The 16495-nt window shown below is 37.9% G+C and overlaps 1 protein-coding gene across 2 annotated transcripts in view; it reads left to right on the forward strand.

The window, feature by feature from the left end:
* Window positions 1-16495, forward strand: part of CSMD1 (CUB and Sushi multiple domains 1) — a 1835848-nt gene that overhangs the window by 1561937 nt on the left and 257416 nt on the right. For both annotated transcript variants that reach the window (XM_044760557.2, XM_070499942.1), the window contains 2 exons: window positions 7811-8002; window positions 13181-13319. In XM_044760557.2, the coding sequence (XP_044616492.1) occupies window positions 7811-8002; window positions 13181-13319 (331 nt within the window). The remainder of the gene's footprint in view (window positions 1-7810; window positions 8003-13180; window positions 13320-16495) is intronic.

The raw sequence follows: 16495 nt of genomic DNA on the forward strand, positions 1-16495 counted from the left end.
TGTAGAATTCTGATCCACTTTAATGTAGAATCTGGGCTTGACTGGATGCACCCCGACAGATGAGTTAAGGTTTCTCTTTCCGCGTGTTTTCAAAGCTTTTTCAGCCACTGAAGCACTAATGCTCATGTCACAGAATTCTGACTGCTTGTTAGCATTTATCGTGAGAAATACAGCCCGTGACCCTTAAGAAGGAAATATTCAGTGGGAGTATCTAACCCAAAAGAGCACCTTTTCAGAAAAATGATAACCTGATCATGTGCACAAAGAGTTTAATTCAGTTTTCCTAGTGCAAGAACTTTAGGATTAAGAAGATAATACCTTTTACAAGCTTAAAGAATAATGTAAGGTAATTGCCATATAACTGTAAAGAGTTATTATGTCATCACTGCCTGTACCAGGGGCCAGCAAACTTTTTCTGGAAACAGCCAGATAGTAAATATTTTAGGCTTTGCAGGCTGCATATTGTGCATGTTGCAATTATTTAACTCTGCATTTTAATACGTCAGCAGCCACAGACAGTACATAAGTGAGTGGTCATGGCTGTGTTCCAATAAAATTGTATTCACGAACACTGAAATCTGGATTTCGTGTGTCATGAAATAGTATTCTTCTTTTGATATTTTTCAACCACTTAAAAAGGTAAAAACTATCCTTAGATTGTGCTCCCCATAAAAAAAAGGTGTTGGGCCAGATTCAGCCCACAACAAGCTGTAATTTATCAACCTCTATTTTAGATCATGAAAAACAAAATCAATCAATTAGTGCTTTAATATTCGCATTAGGCTCAACAGTTCAGTAAATTTTAGGATGGGATGGAAACTCCAGTATCTTACCTCTGGACGCATCCAAGTTTCAAATATGCTTTTGTGATGTTCTGTGAGAAAAGACAAAGTACGTTGAACTGATGACTATAATTAATTTGCAAACTCATCATAAACTTAATAATCTATCTCTTACAGACAAAGCAAATCTAATGTAATATTGAGAAGTCCAGTCCTTCTAAATACATGAAAGCTTTATCCATGTTGTTTATTAGCTCACTAGTTGTCAGTAAATCAGCAGTGTTACTGAGTGTCTGTAATGTAACAGGCACTGTTCTAAGTTTGGCGTGATTGAGTCGATGAAACAAAAATCCTTGTTTACAGAGCTTACATTCTAGCTAAAAATCTGTGAATTTTCGAAAGTACTCAGAAATCACACGTGTCCTCCATCCTGCAATCAGGTAATTAGAAATAAATAACTCAGGGGCTGGCCCCGTGGCCGAGTGGTTAAATTCGCACGCTCTGCTGCAGGCGGCCCAGTGTTTCGTTGGTTCGAATCCTGGGCGTGGACATGGCACTGCTCATCAAGCCACACTGAGGCAGCGTCCCACATGCCACAACTAGAAGGACCCACAACGAAGAATATACAACTATGTACTGGGGAGCTTTGGGGAGAAAAAGGAAAAAATAAAATCTTTAAAAAATAAATAAATAAAATAAATAAATAAATAACTCAGATTATTTAGGCATTCCAGTTAATGCTTGGAATATAAGAGTTTATAGTAATAAATATCTTTTCACTGAATGTGGTCAAAGCACTCAGAATGAGACTTCGTCTTGTCATAAAAGCAGTGATAACACATTCTTCACGTATGAGCAACAGTCCTCCGGATTCCCTAGGTTTCGGAGCACGTCGGTGCCTGGAGTGGATGGGAACTCTCACACTCCGTAACTAGAAGCTGCGTTATTTCCATCACACAGTGTCCTGTATTCCTCCTCTTAGAAACCCTGATCTGTTTTCTTGCATACTGCCTTTCCGTAGGCTCCAAATCTTGTGGATTAGCTTTCACTGATTTTTATTTCATTTCTGAGCAAGAACGTGAGACTTGCTGGAAGAAAACCCTGGATTCTTCCTCAGCTCCTCTGTTTCTCTCAGATCCTACATGTAGTCCATCCAAAAACCCAGTGGGATCTGCCTTTAAAATGCGTCGAAAATCAGACCCTCTCTCTCAGCTCCACTTCACCACCTCTGTCTGATCACCCCCATCTCTTGTGCCCTGACTGGCCTCACTGTCACTTCTCCCCTCCGTGGTCCATCCTGAACACCGCAGCCACGTTAATAGTTTAAAAATACAAGTTGCATGTCGTACTGCTCTGCTCAGAACCCTTGAGGGACTCCTAGGTCTCTCAGTGTTGGGGAAACATAATTTAAAACAAAATCTTCTCCCAACCCAGACTCACTCTCCACAAAGACAGGAGAAAAAGAAAATCATTAAACCAGAATGTGATGTTCATCATAGGCCATCTGCTAAGAGATTGCAAAGAGAGAAAAAAACTCTCCCCTTTTTATAAGCAGATACAACCCATGACACGTGTGTTCTCAAGATAGAAGAGCAGGAGTGCGGGAGCAAGAGGACTCGACAGCACCATTTATTGTGCAGAGTTCGTTGTAAATTCGCTTGGTAATTGGGCTGACCATCTGTGTTCATTAATTGTATTTTTATGTAAAGGATAAATAAACTTCTCACACCCTTAGGAAAGGAGGTTGTTTTGTAACTTGGAGTCAAGTGCCTGCTGACCCTCCCATGGAGACTGGCAAACAGGAAGGAAGGCTCTCTTCCTCATGGTACATTTCAAATCGATGGCTCCCAGGTCCTGGAGAAAGATGTTCTTGGATCCTAAAGATGGCAACTGGCTTATTTAGCTTTTAAAAAAAATAACATCTGTTTCAGAGACAGAGAAAAGACTTAACAATTACAAGTTTTCCAAGTAAATGCTCTAAGAAAGAGAGAGGGAAGAAGTCTCTTCCCTCATTTTCAACAGGGAGAAGGAAGCCTCTTATTTTTAATTCGTATTTGCCCTTCCAAGTGCTAATGAAGAGTTAGACCATTGTGTGTAGTGGACCTGAAGACTCGTGATGAATCTGAATCAGGTTGTGCTTCTGAGATACAGAGTCAGGACACACTGATAGATTGAACATTTGCTGTGGGAAAGAGAGGATCAAGGATGATTACTAGGCTTTTGGTTTGAGTGTGTGGGGAGGTGGTGGTGCTATAGGGGAGGAAGAATAACTTTCTCATTACCCCTTTGTGTTCTTGGCTGAGACTCCTGTAATAAAAGACAGATTAATAAGAGAAAGACAAACGGAAGTTTATTGACATGTGTACCTCCTGGATGCATGGGAGATACCCAGGAAAAATGAGTAACTCCAAGAGGTGGCTCAGACTCCCAAAACTGGGGACAAAAGAAAGAAAGTGTACGGGGGAACAGGCTGGTTTCAGGGAGGTTATGGGAGAGGCCAGGTGAAGGAGGGTGAGGTGGTGATTAGGATCTAAGTTGCTGCCTCTCCATGGATGAGTCTCTTGTGATGTAGCCATCCTTCTCTTCCTGGTACAGAGCAGGAGACAGCCATGTAACGGAGAGATTTCCTTTAATTTCTCTTACAAAAGGGTAACTTCTGCTCTGTTTTCAGAGCTTCTCCTGTGTCCGCTCTTCCTTAAAATAGTCAACTCAGAATATCCTGCCAAAGAGGCATATTTGGGGATGGCATTTAGTGCCATTTACAGAGATGGAAAATACTAAATGAGTAATTAATTAATTAATCCAGGAGCTAGTTAATGAATCTGTGGTCTGTTTCACAAATGCAAAATACTAATCTGGCTACTAGCTGATCTTTGAAACACCTTCCTGCTCTTTATCAGCAGAAAATCCAGAATCACCCTCTTGAGGTATCCCAACTCCATCCTGACACAGCCAAGAAATAAAGCCTAAAATTTACACATTCTGAAGAGGAGTAGTCTTCTAAACACCTGGGAGCGGGCAGAACTGAAAGTCTGTTCCTGGAAACTCCGTGGCTTCATCTGCCCCATGGTGTCACTGAGGAAGATCCACCCTGCATCCACCTGTCACTAGGATGCTCCGAGGATGCCCAGACCTCGCATTTACAACTCTTATGTCCTTGTACTCAACCATTGTTCCTCAAAGGACAGTCATTCGTCGGTTTACTCCTCCGAGTCCTAGAAGGCTCAGATCCTCAGCCACTTTCAGGGCTGAATCAACTCTCCCCCACAAATGCTTCAGCCTGGCTGGCCTGCCTCAGGTTCATCCTGCCTCCATGATTTCCCCTTTGAGCAGCTGAGTTGGAGCAGTGGATGAGGTCACAGGCGAGCCAGTACATTTCCTTAGTGTGGGATCTGCACTGGGCTGGGAACTGATGTCCGCCTCTACAAAGGGTGCTTCTGCACATTAACCCTCCTCCACCTGGGCAAACCTATAGGCTGGGACAGAGGACTTGTCTCTGTCAAAACAAAAGCTGGACCTTCCCTGGGGCAATGGGGAGGACCCACCCTACATTTGCATAACAAAGAGAACAACTCAGGTGACTTTCCTTGAGTCTAAGGTTGTATCAGCTGATATTAGCAAACTGAATGAACGTCCCTGCCTAACAAGTAGCCTGTTATATATTATAAATGTCATTCACACATAATAACTTTCCTTAATATGTTAAGCCATATAGGTTATACTTACTATGCAGGTTAGGATCTGAGTATTTTATGTGTCTGCTTCTGTGTACGGAATATTTTGGTTTCTCTATATGCATTTTTCCATATACAAGAGAAGCATTTTATCTATTGAGGTGTCCCATGCCAGATTGTTTTAAAATAATAAATGTACACTAAGCAAACTTCTACTTCTGTGTGAGCTAATAACTCAGTCAATAAGTATATTTTTAAATGATGTTTCACAAACGTACAAGGAGGACTTTATGCATTCAATAGGATGTAGTCCAAATTCTTAATTTTTGTTTTAGTAGAATAGAAAAGGAACACAACTTGACATATAATTTAAAAAATGTAATAGGGTTGCCAGTGTCAAAAATGAGGGTCTGATTGAAAAGTGTGTGTCCATTGCAGGTTCTTCTTGTACAATAGTGCTGTACTATCGTGGCTGCCTATTGTGAACAAAAAGTCAGGTCCGTTGCTCTTAAGTAAAGTGGACATGTGTTTGGGACAGCTCAAGCTGACTGAAATGGTTCTGGATTCAGGTGGACAAGGAGTGGAGACATCCCTTAGATCCTATTGGCCCTGTGGAAAGTGTCTTTATGACTTCAATTATTCCAAGGAACTCCTGTGGCAAATTGAAAAACACAATGTCCATCACCTTGGGAAGAGTACCTTCTTTTTCTAAGGTAATAGAAGGATAAGACTGATGCAACTAAAAATATTGTTTTCTTTTTTATGGCAAGAAAACAGAAAGATCCAGAGTCACCAAAATTCCATTTGGAGAAAAATATTTAAGAGAAAAAATGAGTAAAAGGTATGTGGAGGCACATGAAAGAATACAATCATAAAAAAGAATGAGCGTGTGCTTCATCAATAACTTTGTGTCACCCTGAAGGTGGAAAAGCAATTTCTGACCCCAATGTAGTGTCCTTGGTTGAGGACTTTCCTATTAGTCTCTGAATAAGCTTTATTGCCTTTACCAAGAAATACCTTTCCACAATTCATAACTAGAAGAAAATAAAATGACATTTATTCCAAAGACCCAGCCAATGTATTTTCCACTGTGCTGTTTAAAATTGGTTTTCAGTTCCCCCTCAGGTCTTCCTGTGGCTTTTTTAAACCAATCTAGATAACCCTAGGAACTTTTTATTTTTATTTCATAATTCTACAAGGAAAGAGGAAGAATTTGGGTTTCATTTCAGTTCGACTAAGCCTTAGTGGTGGTGTCACTGGTAATCTCAATCTGTGAAGATCGCAAATAAATATATACATCCTCTGTAAGCACATGCATAGATCCATTTTACTACAACTCATTTTCGTATAATTGTCATAAGCTTAGCTAATTATGTAGATACAGTATTTCTGTTTCTTATACAACATGAAATTCATGAGTATATAACTTTTTAGTGGCGTGCTCTATTGTCATTACAGATATTCCAAGTGAAAATTTGGTTTAGAAGTAGAGAAGATAGTTTCAAGACTGAATTAAATCTCATACCGTTAAAGGATGCATAACCATTAGTGCAAACCAGTGTTTCATATACTGACAATTCTGTGAATCTTTATTTGGAAGGACTTTAAGAGGATTGCTGGGGAAGATGTGCTCTGTGATTACATAAATTTAGGATACACTGGATTAAATTATTTTTTAAAAAAGGTTTTTTTACTTTAGGACTTCTCTGAGACTTCCGTATGGGAATCTACAAGAGGCAGCTATAATATATAATATTTGTGAATCTTGTTTGACCAGATACCTGTTAATAACTCCCAGAAGTACTCTATAGGAGACTTGTTTTTACAAGGCTGATATGTCTGTTGAAATTCTTATTCATGTACAAAATCGGTGCACTTTTGCTTAAAGCCTTTTTATTGGGTAATATGGGTCTGCTTTTGATGAATATGAATAAAAATTTGGAAAGAGAAGTAACAAAAACATATCTTGGTTTTAAACTTTACAATGAGACTCTCATCAGTGATCTCCTTCACTTTTCTTCTAAATTTTTATTTTTAAATTATTTTAGTACTACATATTCATTGTATAAATATTGCTATGAATATTTACCATGAATATTACTATATAATAATTAATAATTTAGAAATTAAATAATTGTTTTAATCCTATATATTTATTTTTAAATTATTTTAATACCATATAAACTGTGACCGAAATTCTCACTTGGAAATGGCTGCGTCATCACACATGTGACCACTTGCTTGAGGAAAGGATGAAGTCTCTTTCAAGGATGTGAAATTCAGTCCAATGGACAAGGTTGTGAATGTACAAGAAGATTTGCGTATGATGTTTTCCTAAAACCCAGAGAAATCTCAGCAAAAGTAGAGCACAGGTAGATCTTAGATTCTTTAGGAACATAACTCAAATAGTAAACTCAAGATTGCTTGTAAAGTATTCATTCAATGCAGCTGCCATTTTGTTGCCTAGATTGGCTACCATGGGTTATGATTCTGGTGAATGAATTCTATATTATTACTATTCTAGATTACAAAATTTGTGGCTTGTGAGTACGAAACTCTTGACTTTCTAACTGTAAGCTTTGGGTCCTCAAGTCTCTCCTGCATTCCACTCTCTACCTGTCTTCTTTTGGGGTTACATGGTTGCTTTCTGCTAAAAAGATCGGCTTCAGTGATTCTGATGTGGCATGTCTTGCTCTCTTCTCCTTGAAAGAACTACTCTGAAGCCCAGACACTTCCTTTCTTCTTGATATCTACTGAGAACTCTGCTTCCAAGTAAAGTTTCGCTACTCAAAATGCTAGTAATAGTAGGAGTGATGCTGATGACAGGTATGACAGGCCAGACACCATGCTATGGCATCAAGACGTAACTGTAAGTGGAGGGCTTCCAATGTCCAGCGTTACGGTAAAGTAAGAACTTTGACAATGTGTCCCCTGAAAATATGTGAAAGGTGTTGGGTAAAATTGTTTTTAGCCTTTCAAAATATATCACTGAGCCTGCAGGAAGATAAGGACTCCTTAGAGTCCTCAAAATGGTGTGAAACGGAAAAAGGTTGTGAAGCTCAGAAGAATGAATGTGTGTGTACTAAGTGACGCATGATACAACTCCTTGATATATTCCATATTTGGTTGCATTTTCAACCAGATTTTGCTAGAATCTGTTCAAAGTAAGCATCAGCAAGAGGCATGTTATTGAAGATATCCTTGGGAAAATAAACTCTTTTCTTATGTTCATATGTGGATAAATGATTCATTATGCCAATCAAGAGTGCTTTGACCCACAGGAGCTACTACACCTGTAAGAGTGCGGAGGCCATGTTTCCAATCATGTGACCTGGTGTTGTCCTTTCTTTGTAGCGTCAATCGCATCCACCTGCAATGATCCTGGTATGCCTCAAAATGGAACCCGCTATGGGGACAGTAGAGAGCCTGGAGACACTGTCACCTTCCAGTGTGACCCTGGCTATCAGCTCCAAGGACAAGCTAAAATCACCTGTGTGCAGCTGAATAACCGATTCTTTTGGCAACCAGACCCTCCTACATGCATAGGTATTATGCAACACAAAATAGAAATTTGCATTTAGGAATGAATGCATGTTATCATTAAAATTGCTCTGTAAATGTATTATTTCTTCAGAAGTATTTCACAAGAGTTTCTTATGTGACCTCTGGTCCTCTGAGAATATATTGAAATTTTATGATAAACCTTTAAACTTTGTTTTATTAGGTGAAATAAAAGAAGTAGTTTACTTAATGTACAGTAATTGACATTTATGTAACATTGCCTATCGTTAACAAATCTTGTAAAAATATGGATCAATCAAGTTACTGTAATGTAAACTTCTGGGTGGCTGAAAATTCATAACCCTACCATTTCTAGTCTCATTTTTAATATAGAAACATGCCCTTAAGCAAAACCTACTCAATAAAAAGTACTTTCTCTTTTTAGATGGCTTTTCTATAATAGCAGTACATTTTTAATAGAATCCTGAAAACTAGAAATTATACTGCTTATGTCAAAATGAAGATAAAAGAGAGACTTTTTTCTGAAATTAGCTAGAATTTTATAGTTTGACCTTATTAAAAGGATAACAATTGGTTTTGTAGACTTTAGTTTGAAGAACCATCCAAGATATTCTGTCACTATATGGTTTTAGGGCAATATATATTCTTATATAAAATAGTAATTACATGTGAATTGTCCCTTCGTTCAATTAAATATTTTAGCATAAATATCTAGAGTATTTCATCTTAATTTTTAAAAGAAACTCTACTAAACTTTATTATTTTAGTGAACCATCACAGTTTAATTTGTGCCTTTAAAATCTGTTTGAAAAATGTAACATTTAGTTAATCTGTGAAGAGATGAAGTGATAATGAAATGAGATGCACATAGTTAGTGGACCATTTTGCATAGGGTGACCTTGAAGGGATTTTATGATTTAAAATGAGTATTATGGTCATATACCCAGCACTAGGGAAATTCTCAGTGGTCCCGTAGAGCTGTAATAGGCAGCTCTTAACGTACTACCAAGTACTCGGAGTATCCTCAAGATAGTTGAGTTTTGATCGCTCTGCTTCTTAGCATGTCAGCCTTGTCAGAGAGCTACCATGTTTATGTAATGTTGTGTGCTGCATTTACATTTCATAACTTTCGGGAGCACAGTCTTGCATTTTATTTGAAGCTGAGTCATCAGGAGACTAGCAAGATTTCTACGCGTTTCTTTTTTAAAGTGGAGTAATTACCTATAAATACAAGAATCATTTTAAACCATTGGTCTATTTTTAAATTAGAAAAGGCACTTTTTTTCCCCATTTTGCATAATTTTAAGCTCATGGAGGAGTACATTAAAAAGCAATACAACTATCAGTTAATCTCTTAAAGACAATTTCCCAGTTGACATTAATTTAAACACTTCATTGTAAAATTTGACCATCTTCCCAACTAATCTACTGTCTTTTGTTAGTTCATCTCGTAGTTATCTCACTTTGACCAGCGACTAGATAATCCACTTCTTAGCAAAGAAAATAGGTGACACTTCATGTGTCTGGAATCTCAGCTCCAGGGATAAGTAAAAAATTACTTGCAGGCAATTGAATATCAATTATGTTGGCAACCAGACCCACCCACAGGCCTAGGCATCACGTAACACAAAAATGGAAACTGTATATTTGGGAATAAATGAATGATATCTTTTCATTACATTGTAAACATTTTTTTTCCAGTAATGAGGCTTATGCTCTCTTTAGGAAACATGTCCCTCAGAGCATCAGCAGATTGCATCTTAGCACTCACATAAATTCTGTTCTGCTAATTTGAGACACTTTTTATTTTATTTTTTAGCTTTTTCCTTATTAAAAAATAATACTTGCTTATTGCAAAAGTTTCATAAGCTATAGTTGAGAAAAAAGCTATCATCTTTTTACCTGAAGGCAATTGCTATCAACGTAAAGATACATAAGGAAGCTTCCTAATTATTTTATGTATGTATAATCTATTTGAAAAATATTTTTAAGTGACAGCATCCTACATGATTATTTGAAAATTGCATTTTTTACTTACCAGTACCTAGTGAATATTTTTTGTGTTATTATGTATTTTTACAAATTAGTTTTTAATGCTTGCACAGTATCTACTAATATTGATCCCACTAGTGCCCTCTTCTTGGATAATTAGGTTATTTTGTTCTTTTCCCTCCTATCAATAACTGAAGTGAACGTTCTCGTTGCAAAACATATCCATGATTATTTCTGAATGACATATTTCTGCAAACTCACATATTTCTAGGGCTTTTAAAACATAGTTTCTGGACAATTGCACCAGTTTACATTGTCCTCAGCCACCTGTGAGTGTTTATTTCCCCCAACTCAGGAAAAACACTATATATGCCATTTCTTAATCTTATAATTTAAAATGGGCAGACAGTGAAGCTTCCTTGATGTTTGAATCAGCGTTTTAAATTAATTGTGAGGCTGAACTGTCTTTAATTTCATAGTCTTAGTGGGCATTCCTCCTTGGCCTGCTACTTTCTTTTTTCCTTTTATTGTTCGTGTACTTTTCCCTCATGTCTGCTGTTCGCTGTCTCTCCTTTAACAATCTCTTAGCCTCTTACCTGTTTGTATGTTCCTCACATTCTCACCAGCTTGTGGTTGGCTGCCTATTTTTCCTGTGGTTTGCTGGGTACAATCCCTTCCTTTTTTCACTTTGCAAAGGATTGCAGTGATGGAGGCGCCTCCTTTTGGCGTCCTCAGCTGTCTTTTCTGTTTTTCTTTTTTAACTGAGGTCGTATTGGTTTATAACAGTGTCAGCTGAGTCTTAAAGGACCGATTCTCCAGACCAGAGGGCGCTCGTTGTTTTCCAGTTCTGAGCTATGTCCCTCCCAGTCTCCATGGTTTCATTTTCTTACATCGCCTGAAATACGTTTTCTCTAAGTCCAAATTCTAAAGAGCTCTGAAAAGCAAAAATGTATCTTAAGTTTGCAGAGACTCATTTTTTGGCATCTTGCTCTGATCTACAGGTTGGCTATTTGGAGACTATTTACCCCATTTACTGGTGTGAGCATTGAAATGTTTTGACGCCGAAACGTTGATGTGTCTCCTTAAAGACTAGGGCTTCACACTGTGATGGGTGAAGGTGTTACTGTGTGCGTCGGGGAGGCGAGACTAAGGATTTCGAACAAAGGATTGGGGATTGATATGAGTTTGTGGATTCTGTCCTACGTCCACTCCCTTTGGAGAATGTTCTAGAGGGTCTGAGTTGCACTTTGTACTAAATTCTATTCCTATCCAAAATATTTTGCAAGCCCTCTCATTAAAACCTAGTGAAGCTAACATGAAGAAGGGCAGACCAGAAGAGAGAACAAGCACAGAAAGACAGAGCTACTTAATTCCACTTTAAGGCTTTAAATAACCTCATTTGAAAATGCCTCCTGGGACTTGCATGAATAAGACAAGATCTCCTCCTTTGTTTCTATTTAAGCAATATTTGAGTCTCATCTCTGAACTCGTCTCACTGGTAGCACCCTTGTAGCTGGTGCCCCAAATCTGTCATTGCTCATCTTTCAAAACCTGCGTGGAGTAGAATCTCCTCGGCCCCTTAGGTACCTTATTTCTCCACCTTCGTGCCACCCCCCTCATTGTCCACGCCTGTTATGTGCTAGCAGCCAGCACCTACTGCTTCTGGGAGAGCAGAGCCCTGTGAGAGCCCATTAGACAACTGTTTCTGCAGCATTTGTTAAAATGAAACTGTCTACCTGGGGAAAAGTGGTTTGAATCACTTTTTGTGAAAATTATATCATATTACTCTTGAGTGTATATCTGTAAGATCTTTTATAAATATTCCCTCCGATATTCCCTCCGATGTTGTTCAGAGTTTGCCCTTGATGAGACTGAAATTACACCAAAAAGTACTGGGATTTGTCCTGTTTCTTCTTATGGAAAATTAAGTTTTCAGGAATGCTGAGTATTTAAAGACACATCTATCACAGAAAATTATAAAGTACATACCACAATCTTATTTACAAAAATTCGTTTTTGTGTGTGTGTGGAAAAAGATCACCAATGAGGATATTTCCTTCTCTACTTATTTTTTTCCTAAATGCATATACGATCAATGATGTGAAATAAGATACATAGTTTAGAGGAAATAGTATAAATTATTCAGGGTGGTTTTTTTTTTTAAACAACCTAGTGATAAACCACAACATTTGATAGGAAGAACCTTAAAACTAACATATTTCTGCATTTGTCTGTGTGCGTACTGATGAATTTTGAGTGTTTTAACACCTTCCACGTGATGGAAGATGTAATAGAAATCTTATCTGATAAATGAAACGGTCCTAAACATTTTTATGTTCAAGAATGAAAATTGTCTTACCTAGTAACAACACTGAACTCCACAATTATTGGCTCAGTAATACAGATGTGAAGACATGTAATTAGAAATTCATGACTGAAAAAACAAATTAATTTGCTGTCATCTAAAGTGCATCTTTCTGATAATAACACAGTAAGCATTGTGATCAAATAATATTTTTAGAGATAATGTTCCAGCTTAGCTTCTTATGGGTTATGTATCCTCTAATGTCACTTAAACTTCATGGGTTCGTCTTGTCATTTTGAAATGTGGGGAAATTATTCCAAACCCTACCTATTTCAGAGGACTGTGACACATATATGGAATATCAAGTATTCATTTATTTAACAAGTATTTCCTGAATACTTACATTGTGATAAAAAACTTTGCTAGGCATTTACAGATCCAAGAGTGAACAAAAGATGGATAATCTTTATGTCACTTGAAGCATGCTCTCTAGAATGAGTGAGCAATGACTTTGTAAGCCATAAGAAATAACCAAAGAATTAACATGCCCATAAATGATGTTCACAGGGATTTTTTTTCCTATCCAAGACTTTTGGTATATGTATGATGTGCATTACAGAAGTATTGGGCATTAAGGCAATCTGTTCAGTTTATTCAAAGTTTAAAATTACAGGAAATGAATTTTATTTGTCAACAGTTTAAAAATCCTCCCTAAAAATGAGATAGGACATTATATAAAATTCATTAACAATCACATGAAAAATATCCAGACCTCCTGGGTCTTACCTTTCATCTGGATAATTGTTTAATAACCGAACACATAGTCTCTTAGATGAATTCTCTGGTGTCTCATTTTACATTGCCCAGCATGCTTCTCTCTCCTAAATTTTCCTCTTCTGTGACAGCTGCGTGTGGAGGGAATCTGACTGGCCCAGCGGGTGTCATTTTATCACCTAACTACCCACAGCCTTATCCTCCTGGGAAAGAATGCGACTGGAGAATAAAAGTGAACCCAGACTTTGTCATTGCCTTGATATTCAAAAGGTACCATCTCTTGTTGAATACCTCTTTTTAGTAGAATTTAAATGTCATGCTTAAAAATTACTTCGTTCATCCCTTCGTAGAGTCTCCAATTTTACATCTGACGAAGCCCTAGATCTTGTGTCTAATAGATACTATATCAGGCTGCAAAATGGCATAAATGGAAATGCATTATTTTGCTTTGGAGCATTCTACTTGTATCAGGATACACATGACATAGCAGGAATTACTTTTAAGTACTGTCTTGCACATAATGTTTTCCACATGAGAAGGCTTAAGTTACAGAAGATCCAAGAAAAGTAATAAAGAAGTGATATACATATACTTAGTATAATTTCTCATCAATGTATCGTGTTTCTCTAAATGCATGCTAGCTAATTCATTTCCATAGTACATCTTGTCTGACATTCCCAAAGTTAGCACTGTTCTCATCATTAAGAGAGTCGTGACTTGATAGAACTTTGAAAACAAAAGTTTCCCCAGATTTGGTTGCCGTCAAGTCTGAATTACTAGACATTAGTCTTTTAAAAGATTTCTAACTTCTTCCTACCAAACTAAATGATAAAAGTTCAAATATTATGATTATTTTATAAATATAAATTCTATAGAACTATATATTATTAACATCTTGTATTTTATAATTGAATTTTTTCAAATCCCAAGATCTTTTCCAACTTTACGTTTTGGTTTTTGATCATTTGAAAGATAAGTGGTTCTATAGATCTTTTAGCTGTCCAGGGAAAAGTGGTCTCATTGCATTTATTTATCCGTCAACTGAACAAGCTGTCTTTTCTGTGGTTACATCAATATTCGAGGCCTGGTTCTGATTATCTTCTTTCACATTCTCCTCGTGATGAGATCTGAGTCAGTATAATTTTAAACCTCTATGATTCTGAATTTTAAATAGTTTGATAAGCCATCATTTCCTGAATTTACTCAAGCTGCTATAAATTTACCAAATGATGAATACTTTATTATGCCACTCAGCTATTGCACAAAACCAGTGATCATTTTCTGGGTGTATTTTTGGATATCTTTGTGGGTTTTGTTAATGCCAAATTCTAGTAGCTCCTTCCTTAAAACCAGGAGACACCTCTAGGACCAGGAGATCGAAAGTAAATTAACAATTAAAAGTCCTGTAGGGGACACAGAGCCTTGTTCCGAGGAGTTTCCTGCCTTCCATGTGTCACAGTGACTCAGCGTCAAGGTCCCCAACGTGCAGGTTGTTTGATAATATAGGAGGCACTCTGTATAAAAGTTTTTCCACAACTCTCTGGAAGAAGGTTGAACTAGAAGATCTCCAAGTTCTCCTCTGACTCTTAGATTCTTGAACCACTAGCTGACCCAATGTCACAGAAACGTCACACGCCTGTGACTTCTTCTAAGAAATGAGAAACTTGTGGGTGCTCAGTGGAGTCATCCTGGGACCTTAGCTACTAGATCTACTCAGTAGGTGGAGGGGGGAAGCCAGAGTACTGGATGGGGGACAGGGATGGTCAACTACCCAAGCAAAGATGCTGATGCTGACACAGGCTGCCACAATGCACTGTTTAAAGAATGTGACTAAGGTCAGGTGAGCTTCCATGGGGAGTGGGAGAAGGGGAGCCTGGCATTACTAACAATGGAGCCAAAGCAGTACATGACCAAGAACACACAGGAGCTCCTAGGCTTATCCTGGTACTTGGAGTCTGTGGAGTAGGAAGCTTTATCACATGCTCCTGAAGGCTGTGGAACTGATGCTGCACACACATTGGAACTCAGTTTAAATTTGGTTTAAAAGCTTGGTCAGACTTTGGCCTGTTATTGTGGCTCATAGATGTGTGCAGTTAGCCTAGGTAGAATTAAGACTGGATTTAGTAAATGGAACCATAATTAATTATAAATTTCAACCCAGAGTTCTGTGCATGGATTATGGTACATCCAAAAATAGAGAGCAGTTAGAACATGGTTTTTTTTCTGTGCCTGAACGTGTTTCCAGGTTCAAAAATAGTCTATAATAATAGTTATCTATGACAATTATTGGGGGTGCAGCATAACCAGATTCTAAGAAGACTTTTGTACAGTATTCCCAATAAAATTATTATTCCAATCAAATTCTATTAGGTTGATACAACTCCAGTCGGCCCCATTATGCCTAGTCACCCCAATCTTTTACTCTTTCTTCATATCTGACTTCAGGGAACTTGTCAGATAAACAGACTAAGAAACCTTTTACAGCTTCCATTAATAAGTATATTCAGGAATCTTGCAGGGGAGCGAGCGTAAACAGGATACTCCATATACTGTAACACAACAGGACGTTATAGCATATAATAAAACAAGATGGCGGGATGCAGGCTGGATGTGGTACCCATGGTCCCCAAGTTTGGTTGAGCCTCTTAAACAACAGCGCGTGTTCCTGATGAGAAAAGCTCCTGAGTGCCTCCATCCCTGTTGTCCAAACATGCTGCTAACTGAAAAGAAAGAGTGGAAGTGCATGGAATGATCCATGTTGTATAGACAAGGCCCTGATTTAGCCTTGAGGGAACCGTGGAGGGCTAGTCAGAGTGCATTACCTGAGTACCTCTGTCTAATGTATTCCCTTATTCTGATCACATTGAGTTCTTAGACGTCTGAACCAAATTCAGTCTCTTACTAGAGAGTGTGTATATTTTTGAAACTCCCAGACCATCAGCAGCCTTCTCATCATAAATGGCAAACACATTTAAAGCCATATCGCATTTGAGAGCTTTGCACTTGAACTCTCAAAGTCTTTGGGGATTGTCAGGATATTAATATTTGAGGAGAGAGAGACAGGGAGAGAAATGGAAAGAATGGGAGAGGGAAGGAGGGAGGGAGGCACAGAGGGAGAGAAGGAGAGAGGGAGAAGGGAAATTGGAAAATTCAGTGCTGGTGAAACAGCTAACTTCCATGCTCTGTGCCATTACAGGGACTGCCGGGTAGAGGAATTTATTTTCAAAGGTAAAGACAAACAAAAAGAGTTCTTAAAAAACTTCAAGAATAGTTGGTAACACCAAGGATACATATTTTTAAAACTAAAAATATTGACATAAATTCAAATATCAGTGGGACTTCATCCCTTTTGAGCCCAGTTCTTTCAAATCACACTTTGTTAACAATTTCTTGAGTGCAGGGAAGAGATATTCTGTGTATGCTACCAGCATTCATTTTCTTATAGC

This window comes from Equus asinus, chromosome 27 (genome assembly GCF_041296235.1).
Source record: "Equus asinus isolate D_3611 breed Donkey chromosome 27, EquAss-T2T_v2, whole genome shotgun sequence".
Lineage (NCBI taxonomy): Eukaryota > Metazoa > Chordata > Mammalia > Perissodactyla > Equidae > Equus > Equus asinus.